The sequence below is a fragment of the Nematostella vectensis genome, chromosome 8 (genome assembly GCF_932526225.1).
Source record: "Nematostella vectensis chromosome 8, jaNemVect1.1, whole genome shotgun sequence".
Lineage (NCBI taxonomy): Eukaryota > Metazoa > Cnidaria > Anthozoa > Actiniaria > Edwardsiidae > Nematostella > Nematostella vectensis.
Genome location: NC_064041.1, coordinates 348,564 through 366,436, shown reverse-complemented (window position 1 = coordinate 366,436; position 17,873 = coordinate 348,564). Strand labels below are relative to the sequence as shown.

General features: G+C 38.8%; 2 protein-coding genes and 1 long non-coding RNA gene across 8 annotated transcripts in view; 1 reads left to right on the top strand and 2 right to left on the bottom strand.

The window, feature by feature from the left end:
* LOC116607198 overlaps positions 1 to 16,854 on the bottom strand; it is a 31,316-nt gene extending 14,462 nt beyond the window's left edge. For 3 of the 6 annotated variants that reach the window (XM_048731487.1, XM_032369055.2, XM_048731486.1), the window contains exons 1-6: positions 16,595 to 16,850; positions 8,896 to 8,934; positions 8,761 to 8,799; positions 2,277 to 2,936; positions 1,399 to 1,653; positions 579 to 860 (exon numbers count right to left, since the gene is read on the bottom strand). In XM_048731487.1, the coding sequence (XP_048587444.1) occupies positions 579 to 860; positions 1,399 to 1,653; positions 2,277 to 2,936; positions 8,761 to 8,799; positions 8,896 to 8,934; positions 16,595 to 16,703 (1,384 nt within the window). In that variant the 5' untranslated portion in view covers positions 16,704 to 16,850. Of the gene's footprint in view, positions 1 to 578; positions 861 to 1,398; positions 1,654 to 2,276; positions 2,937 to 8,760; positions 8,800 to 8,895; positions 8,935 to 16,594 lie in introns of all 6 variants that reach the window. The other 3 variants (XM_048731484.1, XM_048731485.1, XM_032369056.2) reach the window with 3 other exon arrangements.
* Positions 5,030 to 5,494, top strand: LOC125570201. Its single transcript, XR_007312564.1, has 3 exons — positions 5,030 to 5,154; positions 5,300 to 5,332; positions 5,406 to 5,494. It is a non-coding gene; the product is annotated as an uncharacterized LOC125570201 (long non-coding RNA).
* LOC116601948 lies at positions 6,069 to 8,263 on the bottom strand. The gene is made up of 2 exons (XM_048731497.1): positions 7,715 to 8,263; positions 6,069 to 7,390 (listed from the first exon to the last, which is right to left on the bottom strand). Exons 1-2 carry the CDS (start codon positions 8,223 to 8,225, stop codon positions 6,978 to 6,980), a joined length of 924 nt encoding a protein of 307 aa, XP_048587454.1. The 5' UTR covers positions 8,226 to 8,263; the 3' UTR covers positions 6,069 to 6,977.
* Positions 16,855 to 17,873: the final 1,019 nt, after the last annotated feature.

Here is a 17,873-nt window from a genome sequence, read left to right as displayed (position 1 = left end):
AGAACAATGAACTTTGAACAATCTAATCTACCACACTGATCACAGAGAACAATGAAATCTTAACAATCTTATCTAGCCCCCTCCAGCACAGGGAACAATGAGTCGCGGACATTCTAATCTAGGCCACTAGAGTCAAGAAAACAATAAGTCATGGACAATCTTATCTTATTTTAACGAGTAGCGCAAAAGATTGATTGAAAAACAAAGGCAAGAATGTAAGAACCCTCCCCATTCCCTTCTTTCGAGATAACAAATTGGGACATCCAAAGGTTACCCTAACTTGCTGGCATTCAAATATTTTTGTTTGGCAAACTGTCCTTTCTCCATCTCTCCGGCCAATTCTTTATTAGGAGATCGCATAACATATTTGGGTGTTTGCTTGAGTCGGTTTTGTTCTTATCTTTCCTAAACGAGCTTGTCGAGAATTTTTACGTAACTTTGTCTCTCTTAAGTTTGGGGAGTGGCCACTAACTATCGGATTTTTACATGTTTCTCGCGCGCTCGCCACGGGCTCTTTTAGACCATTTAGAAAAATTTCAGCCATTGATTTGCTTTGCCTAATTTTGTGTTCTACTTACATTTATTTTCTGTCTCTACGATAGTGGCAGATTCTTTTGGCGCGGCAGGTTTCTCTTCTTTACAATACTGCTTAGGGTTTTCACCGGGCTGGAAAGCTTTCAATACGAATGAGGTCTTCTGCGCATACTCCGCCGTGCGTTGAACGCTGATCGCACGCACATCATAAAGCATTTCGGAAACCTGTTCACCAACCGAGAGGTAAAAGTTCTTGTGAAAGGACTCGAAAGAAAAGGTCTCTTTCAGTTCCTCGTGGCGCTTGATATACAATGTCGCCTCTTTTACTGACAAACAAAAACACATCAGAGTCTAAGGATTGATATCAAATGTTATATAATGTATCATATCATGTTGTGTGTATTTTGTTTGGAATTGAGGAAATCTATGACATATTATGATATAATTATTTTTGGCATTTTTATTTTCATGACCGAAGCCAGAAGTCGAATTAGTTGCTGTAAATATTGAAAATAGCTGTTAAATAAATTCTCGTCTTTTGCCGCCCGAGCTGGTAAGTCTGAGTAAAGTTGTTGTTTACAGCGCAACTAATAAAACCGCGAACAGCGAAGATATTTTACTGAGAATTTTCTGATTAATTACCCTAGAAACCGTCAAATAGATACAAATCCGACAATTCACTCGCGGAATATTAAAACCGTCAAAACAAATTTGGAAACAAATTTCAACAAGCTCTAGCAACTGAGTTCTTGGTTGCGATTCGCCAGAAAGCGATGTACATTATTGCATCTTAGAGAAAAAGCAAAGATGATTTATTATGTTGTCGCCTTTTCATCACTAAGTCGTCCTCGCGGCGAAACTTACCAAAAGACGTCTCCATGTCATTCTCGGACACTATATAATGATAGTCTTTCTGTACGAGGAAGTGATCAGGGAAGCAGACGGACTCGAAAGACACCGTGTCGGGGTCAAGATTCAGGCCGGGCACGTGCGCTATGAAGAACTGGCAGTGCTGGCCTAGGTAAGCGGTATTCTCATCCACGCGCATGCACACATTGTTGATAAACTGCATGCTGGGAGTATTGTATGAGTAGATCAGGTACATTGCGCCGTTCATTACTGAGGAAGTAATTAGCATGCGCGTATTAATCAGTTCCTGTAGTATTTTCTAAATGGTCTAAATGTGCCTAGGGCGAGCGCGCGGGAAACCTGTGGTAATGTAAAGCGTTAGTTCACAGACATCTGTTTTAAGATGGCGCCCAACAAAAGCGCAAGGATATCAAATTCCTGCAAAGCCACATGGATCCTAGAATAACACAGCTCCAGAAGAACAGAAATGGCTTATTAAATATTGAAGCGGACTCCCAAATATGGTATGCAAAATTCTAATTACGAACTGACAGAGCGATCTAGAAAAAAAACGGTTTCAAAACGTTAAAGGGTACGTCAATAAGGGTAAGCCATGAGAAAAAATCATACCACTCATGATTGAGTGGGAAACGCAATGAGAAATAAGAGCATCGTCATGGGGAATCGAACTGGAAAAAAAGTAGATAAAAACCGTTCACTGTAGTAATTTGCATCGGAGTATGTATGAATTCTGTGGCGTTTGTTATTGAAGTTTAATGAAGCCATTATGAAAAACAGTGCAAAAGATTTAAAAAACAAAAACAAAGAAAGGGCTTACTGAATTCTTGACTACTCCGGTTTTGATTTGCATCTATGCGCATGCGCGTACTCACTTTTCAAGGCTGCTCCGCTAGAACTTGACGCTGCTAGGGCTGCTGCAGTGGCCGCAGCAAGCGAAGAACCTCCGGCGGAAGTAGCCCCAATTCCCGCACCAGCAAACGAGCCTCCACCAGCAATACTCGTCCCAGATGAACCACTGACGCCGCCTCCACCGGAAGTCGCACCGCCTGACGAGGATCCTGACGTCGAGCCGCCGGCCTGCGCCCCGCCCTGACCTCCGCCCTCTTGACCCCCTCCTCCTGCTGCTCCCCCTCCCGCCTGACCTCCGGCCTGACCACCAGCCTGACCGCCACCTCCGGCCTGTCCGCCGGCCTCACCCCCAGCCTCCCCCCCTCCCTCGGCAGTTCCACCGCTCGTGCTCGCCCCAGCCTGCGCGGTGCCATTCGCAAAAACATTAAACACGTGACCAGCGTTGGTTTGCGCAAGAAGGATTTTCTGGATCGCCTCTAACGCTATTTCGTGCGCGATTCTGCTTCCTGCTTCCTCGCCGGCTTTCTTGCCCGCCTCTACGCCTGCCTTGGCACCTGCCTCAGCCCCTGCTCTGGCTCCTGTTTTCGCGCCGGCCTGGGCTCCACTACTTGCTCCGGCTTTGGCGCCCGCATACGCACCGACCGTCGCCGCGTGTAACACTGACGTGTTGGGGGTCAAAAGCGCTGAAATACGCAGTAATTAACTGTGATCAATGTCAAATCCCAACTCTTCTACACGAATAAGCATCCAAATGATTAGATGATGAGAACTTTTCAAATTATCTATCATAATACATGGCTGTCATTGGTCTCGAAACACTGAGAAGGAAGTGGGGGCAAAATACAAGACATCATAAAGAAATTAACAGGGCCATCCACGCCCCTACAGCCCTTTTAAGAATTCAAGAACAAATGGGGGCACGGATCCCCCCCCGCCACTAGAGGCGGTGCAGCATTCAAATAACACAAAAGTGACAATCAATTACATCAATGAGAATCTGTAGATTGTTTGTATTCAATCAGAGAAACACCAAAAAGTTACCAGTTGACCTCAACACGATTATCGATGAAAAAAACATTTATGTCGGTAGTCAAAGTACTAATTAACGAACAATGAACTAAGATACCGTTACGAATATCCAACACAAAGAAGCGTAGTGGAGAGCAGTATAAACCCGGTATAAATTGACACATGGTTGATTGAGTGATTTCTAATCACTCACATAGCTAAACGGAAAAGCAGACCAGACAAAGGAGGTGATGCGGGCGGTAGTGGGTAGGCAAAAGGTTTATTTATCACTGTTTTTAACACAGGCAAAGAGGTCAGCATGCGTGCATGCTCGGGGATCCAGCGTACTTTGCGGACGCTCCCAAAGGTCAGTACCACAGAAGAGCCGCTGGAAAAGTTTTCTTGTCAGACTAGTTCTGGGGGCGTGACACGTCGGAAGCTAAGCCAATTTCAAACTGACAGCCGATGAAATTAAAATGATTCCGACGGAATTAAATACAGTAAATACAATACAAAATGGAACGTCAGAAATATGTTCCTTTTATATACACTATATCGTTGTCTTATTTTTTATTAGCTTTAACTTTCTGGGACGAAACGCTGTCGTAGACAAAATGCGGAAAACTTAGCCTTTGTTTACATTATTTTCATATTGCAGCTCGACCCTCCATGCGCATTTTCCCTCGTAAGTTTACTTAAACTCAAGAAAGAATTCGTCTAATATAGATCTGATCTCCAAGCGCTTAGATCATCTTCGCATTCGAGTCGCCAATTTTGGCAAGATTTGAAATACCAAGCTTTCACCGAAGCCTGTTGGTAGCTGAGCAAAAACATCGCTCTTTCCAACTAAACAAGGGTATCCATTTTCGGTGAAATATCTGTTCGGAAACAAGGTCACCTACGGATTTCGAGGTCGGCCTAGAAATGTCTAGTTTTTTCGGAATTTGTATTTCTAGATCACCTACAATTCTCGGGAAGAGAGCTGGATCACCTATGTTTTACGGAGTTGCTTTTGTTACCACCATCACCATTTTCGGGAGATTTTTACGTCCGACATGTTTAAAAAATAGGAACCCTAGTATTTTCGGAAGCGAGTATACAAGAGACATTACTTATGATGCCTCGGGATGAATAACTAGATTTTTCGGATGGCTGTAATTTCGCCTAGCAAATCCGAACAGATAAAAAATATCTAGGAAAGCTCTAGAATGTATAAAAATGACTGCAAACGAATAAATACGGTATCTTAGCTCATTTTAGGCCAGTTGTGAAATTTTCGTCGTTGGGTGCCCTTGACTAAACACGACTGTATCACAAGCAATTGTTCTGGCTTCATCGTACAAAACAAAGTTTGTTTGATCCATCAAACAGACAAAGCATTTGTCAGCGACGCGAGCGTTGTTAATTAGGAATTACAAGTAAAAACTGCTGTGCTGTGATTGGGCCTTTTTTTTCACACCTTAACAAAGGCCCAGTTACAGCACAGGAGCTTCCAGCGTTTTGGAACTCAAAATTGTTTATAAACTTTTCGAGCGACTCTTCTGCGGTAGTGACCTTTGTGAGCGCCCGCAAAGTACGCTGGATCCTCGATCATGGCTTGCGTGCGGAGAAGTGTTTAAAATAACCCTGTCCAACAACAGGGCCGTCAGAACTAACCATTCACCGCCCGGATCAATCACACTTTTCATAAGGCCGCTATCAGATAAACATCTTATGATATTCTTCGCGTCCCGGCATAAAACCCATTAGGGAACTTAAGCACCGGGCGTTTTGGCGAAGGCGACGGCAGCCGGAAGTGAGTTCAACTTCCGGTCAAGGTTGCCGGGTGAAATGACTTGCCGTCGTTGCTTCGCGCCGACGTGAGTTTAGCTATTTTGACGTTGTGTCGAAAACGTGAGTATAGTTTTGCTTTATTTTGCCTTTCAAACTTGTAATTTCTTAACAAAACACTCCTGTGTCACTGTTTACTATGTAAGCTTCAATTTTAGAATCTCTAACGGCACTTTTTGATCAGATTCTCACATTTTTTCGGCTCTAGGCCGCACATGGAAGCGTCATCAAAGAAACAGCAGTGAGTGTGTTTTTTCGGTTAGTTTTGAGGGCTTTGTTTTAAAAATAATTTATGATTTTCATTCATATATCAGAGCCATGGAGTGGACCGACGACCACGACAATTTGCTACTCCGAGAAATGGCTGTTAGTGAGCTTTTCAGCTACAAAAAAGGGAGTCTTGATCGTGGAAAGGTTTGGGTAAACATCCAAGAAACGCTAAACTCGATAGAAAATCAAAAATTTCTGCTGAAAGACAAGAGAGCCGTCCGTGATCGATGGACCCTTCTTCAAACCAAATTCAAGAAGCGTATAAGGGCAGAAGAAATGGCGAGTGGTATTGATTTCGAGCTTTCAGAAAAGGACCGTCTTATCAAAGAACTATGCGAGAAAGAAGAAAGCCAGACAGCCAACAACAAGAAGAAGACAGAGGACAAGGCAGCCGCCGAGGATGTACGCAAAAAGGCGATGCAGAGAATGGGCGGTGGAAAAAGGAAAGCTAAAGCAGACGGCGAAAGTGACGAAGCTTCTACTTCGGGGGGTAAAAAGAGTAGGCGGAGTGGAGGAGAGGTTGTTGAGTTTCTACGTGAAAAGGCCAAAGCTGAACAACAGTCCCGAACGGAGCAAGCCAGGCAGCAAAGTCTTCAAATGGAGCTACTCAGAAAGCAATCAGAAGGCCAAATGCAATTAACCCAAGCACTTGTGCTAATGTTGCAAAAAATGAGTGAAAAGTAAGCACAACTTCAGACCTTTTACTATCGTTTTACAGTCCTTTAATACTGCATGACTGTTAACATTTCTCTTACTTTTATCGTTTATATTGTTACTGTGTACTAAAAAAAAGGAATCCATGTTGGGTTATTTGAAATGCATGGACTCAATGCATGACTGAGCCCAGGTCCATGCCAGTTAGTTACTATGTCAAAGAGCCAATTTCAGATTGACAATAAGATATAAAAGCTGTTGTTTTATATTTGTATGACTATTGTTTGATTCGTAACACCTAGGCTATTCACTGAAATACTGATTCAATCAGGAAAACAAATTATTAGGATGATCAAATTATTTATAGGATTATCAGTTTATCGGATTGAATCAGTATGAATGTATGTATTATGGTGAAAATAAACAAAAGCATTTTTTGATACAAACTTTTTATAATTATCCCTCAAAACTCCATGATTCTTTTTTATTTAATATTTTTTTAAATGGAAAAGGCTATTACATTTTGAGAGATATTTTTGGTTTGAAAGGATCTGCACTGCACGAGAGGGTATTACCTCATACATTGTTTTGTAAATTCAAGATGCATAGAATAGCATAGCCAGCTTTAAAACAATTCAGCTTCAAAGGCTTTTCAAACACCCCTGGTGCACCCCTGGCCTGCACCTATCTATTTTCAAACAAGACTACATTTAGCTAGCCCAAACTACTGTCCAAAGATGGCCAATATTCTAATCATAGCATATGGGTGTAGTCAGATGGGTTCTAGGCTGTTGGTGATTACAGTTAAAGTATCAATATTAATTTATTTTGCTGCTGAAGAACAAAAGGATCTGGCTATAAATAATTGGACAGTTATTGTCTATCCAGCAAAGTGCACCTTGATGTAATAGGTATTTTTGTTGCTGCCAAAAAACTTAGCTGTAATCTCCCACTGAGGTGTTTTAATTTAAGTAGTAGTATATTGAGGGAGGGTCAAGACCAAAGAACTCTGAAGTAGTGTTTCCATACAAGCAGGTTATTACATTCTCAAGTAATGCACAAACAAGGTACATTTTTCCAACACAACTAAGGTTAAGTTTCAGGTTCTTTTTAAAGTCCAAGAATTTGAAGTCGTTGATGATTTCTCCAAACAACCATTCTACTGACGACCGTACTGAGCTCATTCTTGAGTTGTACTCTTCCATCATGGGGGTCAAAACTCCATTACGGAAAGGGGTTTGAAGGTGTACCCTCAATGGGTACGCAGGGTCCCCATACATACACATCGCCTGACCAGTAGGGGAGAATGCATTGTTTTCTACTTCATGCAAAATATTGGATTCCATCAGCATAAATGCATCATGTCTTTTGCCCTCTGAAAGAAAAGTTTTAAAAGTAGATATGAAAAATGCACATGACAGGAGTCAATTTCTAATTATTGTAGGTTTAGATGGTTAGAAAAGTCTCTACCCCTCTCCCCAGGTCGCTCTCCCTGTTCAATGGAACACTTCAATTCGTTTCGTGAGCACTTCACCTATTCTGTTTGAGGTGTATCAAATGTACTCATTAGATTAGCCAAGAAAAAATCCTCGGGGATAATGATGTTTTTAGCTGTCTTGCTCTTTTGTTTCTGGTGGGTGAGATCTATAAATAAAAACACAACAAGTAGTCTCAAGATAAAACAGCTGAGTTTACTTACCGACTGGGCCATACATGTGTCCGATAAGGCCGTTAGGCAGCGCCACTGACTGAAACTTTAAAGAGTGCACTCTTTTATGACCATTATATACAATTCTTTGGTTTTGGCCTGGACGCGATATTGGTCGCACCGTTCCGTCTACAAAGCCAAAACAGTTGCTTAATGGGGCTCCCTTGGCAAAAATTGCATCAGCATATTCTTGTAACATCGGTGGATTGAGTATATCATAATTCCATTGCGAAATTCGATGGCAATGATTGTCAAATATATAGTCCATCAAGGTGTTTGTTATCATGCACAGCTCTGGCACAGGTCTACCAAACCGGCCGATCAGATCAGAATATCGACAAGGATAGCAAAAACGCCTTAGGAGCATACACAGAGCTTCATCTGCATCGCAGATTGTTCTTTGTGAACACTGAATAGTGGCTGGTAGTTGTAGAGCGTCAACTACTATCGGTATGTCTTGTTTTCGCATTCTAAACTCGGCAATGCACTCGTCTTCGTTCATGGTTTCCAGGTCAAATCTCTCGTAGAAATCGTAGGGAAAATACGGGGAAAATTATAAATTTTTAATAAAAAAGTTTGAGCGGTAGTCTTCCCATAAAACCAAGAATTCTTCATCACTGAGTGCTCCATTGTCGTATGCCACTAGCAAAAGATCTCGTATTCCTGGGAAGGAAGACATTTTGTCGATTTTTTATACGTCTAGCGTAAAAATCTTCCGTTCCCGTCGCGAGTTGTGTTTTCCTTCGGCTTAATGTTTTGATTTTGGCGGGAGCAACGGGGGAGCTCGCCCACAGGCCCTCTCGGCCCTGGCGTCGCCGTTGTCGATAAAACGCCCGGTGCTTAAGTTCCCTATTATCTTTTCTTCGCGGTAATGTGGAATAATGTCGGTCAAAACTTTACTCGTGCAATATTTTGACTCGCTTGGGATAAAGCCACTGTTTTGTATGATTGTCGATAGGTTTTATTTGTTGATTATGAAATAATGAATTTGATTTTTTTTTAAATAATATATTATTTTCACTTAAATTAGTACTTACGGACAATTGGGTCCACTCCAGGGATGACTTCCTTTTTATCTTAAAGAAAAAGTTTATTTCAGTATCACTTTTTATTTTCAAGTGTGATATCCATCATACTAATTGCTTGTTCGCACAGAGCAATTAATCACTTACAATGATTAGATTTGGTGTCCGCAATCGCGTCTTTTTTGTCTGAAAATGAAAAATAGACAACATACCGTTTAACAACAGAGAGACCTTATTGTTGAGAATCCCACTAACACAGTAATGTAGTAATCTCGTAATAGAAACTTAAATTATTACACACTTTTTTACAAGAACTCTTCAAGAAATCTTTAAGTTCAGGCTTGGTCGTTCTTATTTTCGTTGCATTCAAGTCAGGAAATAGTATTATAGCGGAGCCCCTGCGAAGCCCCATATAATAGCTATACGATAAAGCTCCAGGGGTCACGATGGGATTCCTGTGGATTTTTTCCGTGTCGGTGCCTCGCTCTCTGATTGGTCGAAAATTGAATGGCGCCAAAGTGGGAACGCGCGCGTACATAATTTTTTTTTTTTTAATTCCCTTCATTCGTCCAACATGCTACAACAAAGCCGAAGCTTGTACAGTTTAACTTATAGAACACTTTGAAAATAGGCGAATATTAGTTTAGTCTTCTACGGTGAATTCCAAGCCCTCAGAAACTTGTAAAAGGCGAAAGCATTCAAGAAACCCTGGCATTGGTACAGAACTACGAATTGGGAGTGTTGTTTTCAACTCTGAATGGGAAACCGAAAGACGTTGACTCTAGAGGGACTTGACGAGATGAAGCAGTACTTCCTTATAAGTTAACGGAGGTTAATGGATATAGACTCTCTTGAATCTGGCATGGGAAAGTGTGATTGAGGTAAATACAAATGTTTTTATCTGCAGAAAGCTTTTGTTTGTTCTGTTCGCCGTAGAGATTCTCAAAACAATTCGTACAGCTGAATTTGCCTGTTCTGTTCCCTGTATTTCCTGTGTTAAATCAAATCACATTTAAACTTGGCACACTAAATAACAGAGGCAAATTCTGTATAATGTGAATATTATAAAAAAACAAAACAATGACACATTAAATTATTTGAAATTTATTTTACGGAAAACGTTCATTTAACCAACGCGCCCGGTTGCTAGTGTTTTTGATAAATGATACTAAGTAAACAAACTTTTATCCAGTTGAGATATTTTCCTTTTACTTTCGACAAAGACTCAGGCACCTTAATTTAAAGCTTTTAGTATCTTCTTTCACATCCAAATGAGATTTGTTGAGTTCAAGGCTTACATAGTAGTGTTTGACAGCTATATAACAATATTTCTTTCTTTCAACAAAACATTCTTTCAACGAACTGCCCTTCCAATCCATTATATTTTTTTCACAGTTGAGAAAAATTATTTCGACCCCATAACCTTTTGTCTTATCTTGGTGCATTCATTCCCATGAAAAATAATTACAAATAGCTTACTAATTATATTATAACTCTCTCGAAAGCAAAACATCATTAGCAAACATGCTAGGTGATCAAAAAGGTAAAAAAAAACTTTTAAGAAGAACCGCAAAAACAGTTATCAGAAGTTTGTGTTGTTGTAATACGGTTTAAAGTGTTTATAACTCATGAATGAATGATAAACATTGACAAGCCTTTTCAGTTTTGTTCTTTACAGTATACTCTATACAAATACAATTAAATAGTTCTGAATCCACAAGGATTGCTCAAACCTAACATTTTAGTATTTTGTAAATCCACCCACTATTTTTTGTTAAATTTTACTCGATGTGAATTGCGCAATACAAAGTTTTGAAGTAAGCTATCTATCTATCACACTTGTGGTAGTTTCAGAAACTGTAAACAGCTGTTGGTTATCTAATCCACAATTGATGTACTTCAAAATAAAAACAAGTTTGGGGCTCTGCTTTAGGCAGTGCGTTTTATCTAGTAGCGGAGCCAGCGCGGCCGCAGGCCGCGCGCGGAGCTCCATACGTAGAGAGAAATGGAATATAACTATGCGACTTTGTTTTTTTGGTCACCCTGCATGTTCGCCTGCCCGTCTGCCCGCCTGCCCGCACACTTTGCGATAATTTTACAATATGTCTGCTTAATAGAATAAAAAAACACATTTATACACTTTTGCACCATCCGTGAATGTTTAATTATTTCATAAGACCCTGATAAATACAGTAAAACCTACAATAATTTGACTGTTTGTATGTTTTTATTTTGCACATATGGAAACCCTGCGCCTGTTTCATTTCGCGCGCTTTTTGCAACTCGTAATAATATAAGCACAACTTTGCTCAAAGAAATATTCGCTTGACAAATAATCCTGTCAAACCTACAAACATTCAAGATATGGTAGGAGAAGCAATGGAGGACTATACTGATAGAGAATGGACTAGTTGAGTACTAAATTTCATCCAAACACCTTGTGGAGCTGGTATAAAATCTCTTCACCGACGAACTGTTGCTCGTCATTCGGAAATCAATGGCACATTGAAACCTTTAGTTGACAAATTGCTCTCACAAACTCTAAAAAAATATAACAGAATCTTGGCAAGAGAATGTCTAATGACGAAAGGGGAACTATAAAGGAAGAAGAAAATATTTTGTCTGAAAACGATGGTAAGTGCTGAACCGACGTAAGCTGTTTAAAACCTTATAAGCTTACTTCTTACTAAGTTACGTTACTTACTAATTCAATTTTCAAAAATGTTATTCAAAGCGTTGTTTTTAAAATTAATATGATAAATTTCCCTAATCCCCTTTATAATTATTTGTGATTCTCATAATGAATTTCCCTATAATCCCCAGTAAAATTCCAACTCTGTTTTTAGTCTTCTGTTTGGTTGATATTACCACAATGCAAATTGTATTTTCATATTTATATACTCAGTGTTTTTTTTGTATGTTTAAGTCGTTATATTATAGAAAAAAAGCGAGTAATTACAAAACCAAACAATTAACCTACAAGGCTGTCAACTTACGCATTAGGCGGGCGTCACAAGATTTAGGACCTCATCAACAGCCTAATTTTTTTGAGAATGTTCATACATTCTCTGTATTTCACCCGATTTTACAAGATTCCTGTTCAAGTTAGGTTGACAGCTATAAACCTACAGCATTTATAAAGGGCATAAGAAACAGGCCACCATCGATATTATTTAATTTGTTGTAGGTATATGCTTGAATAAAATAGTTGTAATAAATTTTCTTGAGCACAGCATTTGGAGTTGCAGGAGAATCAAAACTTTTTTTAATGTTTTTTTCTTCTTTTTATTTCCAGGCATATCTAGCATGAAACGAGTAATAAAAAATATATATTTAATTTGCCTTTTTACACTTCAAGTAAAGAAAAGCTTGTTTTATGTGAAAAGAAAACCTCTGGATGTATAGCTATTTTAGAACACTAGAAATTATAGAAAGCATATAATGCATCTGTGGTGTACTGATGTTCCAGCCATTGATTGCCCCCACCCCTTCACCTTGTTCTTTGAGTAAGGAAATGTCAAAAACTTTCTGTTCTATGCTTGTGAATTTGGAGGATGTGCTGGCTCCGCTTTAGGCAGTGCCTAAATCTATATATAATTATTTAGTTTTATTTTTGCAAATTGCTTGGATGATTCTTAAATTAATGTAAAAATAAAAATATATTACTAATGAAGGATTAAAGCATTATAAAACAAGCAGTTAAGTTTTAAGAGAGCGTTCATTATTTAGAGCGAAGGATGGGTTGGGTGATTTGGTAGCTTGGAACAGCAATTTGCCCATAACCCCCTCTTCAATGCATCGTAGGTTTGCATGACCCTTCCTCTGCTGTTTTGCAAAATCTGACAACCCCTCCTTCATATGGCAGCACTACAAATTAAGCAATTTGAATTTATTTAATGTCAGATTCTGGCTTCATATATGATAAATAAATTTTATACATAAAAAATAAGGCTATAAATCTTCCCAATACTGACACTCATATTAAAATGTTAACATGTTTTTAACATAACAATATTTAAAAAGCAGCATTTGTACAACCTAACAAGTCTGATGCCAACAATTCAATAGGATTTGAGGTGGGCTCACGTCAATCTAGTGGTCAGGCATCTGCTTTTATCACTACGCTTTGTCAGTTAAAAGATGCAATATATTACTTCAATGACATGACTGAGTGCTGATTACAAACGTTGTTCCTCGTGGCCAAAATACGAGTACAGAATGTATGAACAAGAAAGACTTGAACACATATCTAATAGAATTAACAACATTTTGGAACAATTAAACATTTCTGATGCCTCAGAAGACGACTGCAAGGTATTTTTATGTCGCACACTTCCAGTCCTTCAGGATTTTAAGTTGAAGGTTGACTCATTGGTGTCTGCTCTAAAAGACCCTCTGACTGAAGAAGAATGGCATGCTCCAAATACAAGGGCCCCCAAATGGTGCCTGGAATTTCGATGTGCTCGCAGTTTTCGGCTAATGCTCGCATGCTCGCACAATTTTTTCCGCCTAAAAATGCTCGGTCTCGCATAAAAAAACGGGGTGCTCGCCAAAGACCATTCTGGGGTAAATACAGAGTTTCAGGATGTTAAAGTCACTTGTAAAGATATTTTGGATATATTAGCCGAGTTCAAATTGCCAACTGTAAAACCCAAATGGGCAGATTTTACAGACGCAGGGACCGGGAGTGGGCGTCTCTAACAATTTAGTAAAATTTAAGACGCAGAATTTGCCAGAATATTCAACTCAGACTATAGAGTAAGGGCGAATAGATCACGTGGTGATTCCAAAACAAAACGAAGCGGAAAGGACCAATTCTGGCGATTATCTGAAGAGGTAAATGGAAGCATCTGAGACAAAACGAAAAGATTTCCCAGGCCAAGCCTATTTTAAGCTGATATTTTTACAATGATCTTTATAATACAGGCGAGCTGTTCAAGGAGTATCTTAAGAAGAACTGCATCAATAAAAAAGGACAGCTTTGCGATTTCTGTTCGAGAATTGACTGGGTCGGGCCAGCACAACAACCGATCCCACAGCCAGTCCCCGATCCCAACAATCAGTTCCATTACATGAAGCCTTCCGAAACACCAACTATTGGTAGTCTGAGGATGACTGGCAGCCCAGGGCTAAAATCAAGAAAGACTTTACCAACGGAAATTTGGATTCACAGAGTGATGTTGAGAAGTTCGCAAACTAATTTGCCGTTGACGTTAAGATAATGCAAGATTACATTCAACACCTTAAAGACCTTGAGCACCGATAGGGGATGCAAACTGCACAACGAGGAAGAAAACAAAGTGAACTAAAAGAAGAAATTAGAGAAATATGAATGGAAAGCGCTAGTTTTGAAAGGGGAGATCATGGGTTTGAAGGTATACGAGCTGAACAAAGGATGACAAGGATGACGAAATTAAGTGTATAACTAAACATGTTCTTTTACATGATGCTCAAGAAACCAAGACTGCTGCACATGAACATTAACAAGGTAGATAATTTACAAGGTAGATAATTTACAAGGTAGATAATTTACAAGGGGATAATGCTGAAGACGACGACGATAGCGACATGGACGATGGAGAATTTCAGATTCAGAAGATTTTGCATTGAATGACTTAGATGAAGCAATCGACTCAGAGAACGAGAATGAGGTTGACAACTCGATATTACAGTAAGCAGGCGATGTGGCCGGTTTACGCTCCCTAGGTAATTCAGCGCAGAAATTAAGTAATACAATACAGTTTTACTGGACACTGGCTTACAAAAAAAATGACGAAATATGTGTCACGCTAGACATTTTTCATATAATCAAATATTCAGTCAAAGTAAGTAGTTTTAGAATCAATGAAAACAAATTGGTGGTCATGTTTCCTTAGTTTCAAGATGTTGTGGTTATTGGGAAAAGAATAAGTAGTTTCGTGATTTAACGGTTATTAGGGTAAGCTGAGTAATGATATAGTAGATAAGATGGGAGACCTTGACTTGATTTTATTAGACATGTTATCATAAGCTTTTAGAAAAACTGGGTAAATGATGTGGTATCGGAAAAAAACACCGTTTTGACATTTTTCTTTATTATTTGTACCCGCGGAAAACTTTGATTTAGTACAGGAAACAGAGAAAAACCTGGAGTCATGTGTAAGAAAAATAAGAGGCGACAGGTTGACTACCAAGTAAGCCAAATGTTTTATCGAGTATCTCTTAATTCCCGTATTTCGCCCCTACTAGACCTAAAAACATCATCACACGATAAGCCTTAGAAATAGCCGGACTTAGACGTCCCCGGTAACGCTTTACGACCGAAGAAAGCATATAGAGAGGTATTCATTGCGTGTGAGCTCCCAAAAAATAGTTATTGTCTTTATAACCAACAACAAAAGCTAATAAAACTATAAAATTGCGGCACGGACGCAGTTTCCCTTGTGGTTTAGTTCCAAACAAAAAAAGTTTAAAAATACACGTGTGAAAGAAAAAAACAACTTGCACGGCGGGACCGCAGAAGGACAGGCCGCTCGGGGTAGAGCATATAGAAAGGGAAAGGTTTTACTCCTAGTTTTTCTATTCTACTCTCAGTTTTTCTTACTCTTGTACAACCCTGTTGTCGAAGAGAATAAAACTGGTCCGTCCCGCTAAGCGGTCAGCGGTCCTTTCTTCATCATCCCCTCGACATATGAAACAATTAAATCACAGTAAAGTTAAAAAGGTAATCATAAGTTTTATAGTTCAATTTGAAAATAATTTGCACTCGTGAGTTTTTAAAAAAGCTTGTCGTCAACAATTAATCAGTTTGTTTCTTAAAAATTTCGCAATGTATCCACAGGTAGCCCAGGCTCACGGCGAGTGTATCTTATAATAAGATAATCATACGATTTCTCGTTCAATTAGAAAATAGTTTCCACTTTTGAAAAACTCACTCGTGTAAATTATTTCAAAATTGAAATCGAAACCGTATGATACGAATAACGCAGATACTAAAATAATAACCATACAATTTATGGTCGCTAGCATGTTCTTAGAATTTTGTAAAATCTGAGGCTGGACGTTTTTATTAAAAGGTTTTTTTATAAAACAGAATGTAAAAATACAGAAATACAGTGTATGCAAAATTATTTTAAATCTTTGAGTGTCAAAATCTGCAATCTACAACGGGACAATTTTCAAGGTGTCAATTTTACTATGATTTACTATTTCTCTATCAATTTACGCGGCAAATTCATAATGGATGCAATCAAATGGCTCTTCACAATGAAGGTGACGTCTAATCGAGTACACTTGTTTGGAGGTTTATCAACATAATTATTGCATAAAATGACGACCGCCCATACTCGAAACTTGTAAAAAAAGATAAAAACTCGAATATCCTTTCAAACCAAAAACTTCAAAATTTATTTAAAAAATTCACTAAAATTTATGAAGATTTTAAAACCATTTTAGCACATAACAACCCATAATGATTTTATGTTAGGAGCTTTTATTGTGCGTTTTTCTCTGTTTCTAAAATAAAGAACATCACCCGTTCATAATAAACAAATTCACTTCACACTCTTGATTATTTTTTGACAATCCAATATGTATAAACATAGTCCATTTAATAAAAATCGTACAATTTTTAAATACAATAAATGAAAGAAAAAGATGTTTTTGATGAAGTTTCGATTTTCGTTGAGAAGAAGAAAAAAATTTGACCTAAGCTGACATTTCTCCATCGGATAATTAACTGACTGATCGGTCCTTCAGATCAACAAATCAAATAATCTGAACTGGGTCTAGCGACAAAAGGTTATGAACTCTTCTACAGCCTATGGGATCTCTATGTAACAACAAGTAAAGTGAATAGCAATTTTACCAATTGTGTTCGGTGCTTGTCGCGTCTCCCATTTCTTGGATGCCTTGTGAGTGAATTTCCCACTTGACACGGCGAGTAACCACGCGCACAAAACCAGTAGGGACCGCATTACAATAAGCGTACTTTTGAAATCATGGAAAAACTAGAAGATATTTACAAACAAAGAATGGCTTGCAAACAATATTATTTAGTCTATTCTCCGGAAAAAAACGAAGGTGTTGAAATTTACATGAGATCGAAGTGCCACCCGCGCATGTGATGTCATGCGACTCAGCGGGCGGGGGATCTACTGGTAGCTATGGAAACACAAATAACCTTAAAGGGGAACTGCAAGCTAAATACAACCAGGACTCATATTGAGATGTAAAAACAAAAAAATACGCTTACTGTAGGTGTTTTCGCGCGGTTATGATTCGTTTTTGAGAAATTCGACGTTTCGCCGCCATCTTGTATGTTTTGCTCGTCAGCGCATAAGCTGTCAGCGGTCGCTTTTGTGACGTACTGTATGAACAAGATGGCGTTTTGTTCCCGCCTTATGCAAATATTTATTCTCATTGCGGGCGCGCCTCTTCGAGTTACACTCAGACTACTCCTTGTAAACTTGCTGCGAGCTGTTATCACCGAGGTTTCAGCATATCAAACTCAGATACAAAGTATGATGTTACTCCGTAGGACGCAGAACATCAATTAGGGGAACACTGTTTAAAACAAGATCGAAAAAGTGTGACAGAAGACCATGAGGTGAAACAAAACCCAATATGTGCGACTTCATGTACTCATACAACTGTTCGATAAACTTACAACATATAACTTATAATATATATCGTTTGATCCGCCACAAGTACCTGGATTTTAGTACTTTTCCACGTAACAGAAAAACTGTAAGTGATATTTTGAAATATTTTGAAATACTGTTGAAAATGTAGATAGAAGGCATTTAGCAAATTGGAAATAAATTCGATAAGAGTACGTGTTTACATGCAGCTTTTTTAGCGAGGAAATAGTCGATGAAGTAGATTTTTTTAGTTAATTTGTTGATTGTATTTATACTTATTGTATGCTAGCTATTACTGCCGAACAGACCTTCTAATAAAATTGTGTAGATGAACTGCTAAAAGTTGTGTATTTGATTGTATACTCTCGTCTCAGTGAGTCTTTGCATTAAAAACTGTTGTTGTAAAATGAGGGTCGTTCTTCGGGATTGAACAGAGTAGGAGAACTGGTATAAAGAACCTGAAGGATAACAGAATAAGTTACATGCTACCCAATGATAAGACAA

Bases quoted from the DNA above. Each gene is read 5' to 3' on its own strand.
- LOC116601948 (XM_048731497.1), bottom strand. From the start codon at position 8,225: ATGAACGAAGACGAGTGCATTGCCGAGTTTAGAATGCGAAAACAAGAC. The intron at 7,391-7,714 runs GTAAGTAAACTC...CTTTTCTTTCAG, and splicing joins ACACATGTATGGCCCAGTCG to AGGGCAAAAGACATGATGCA.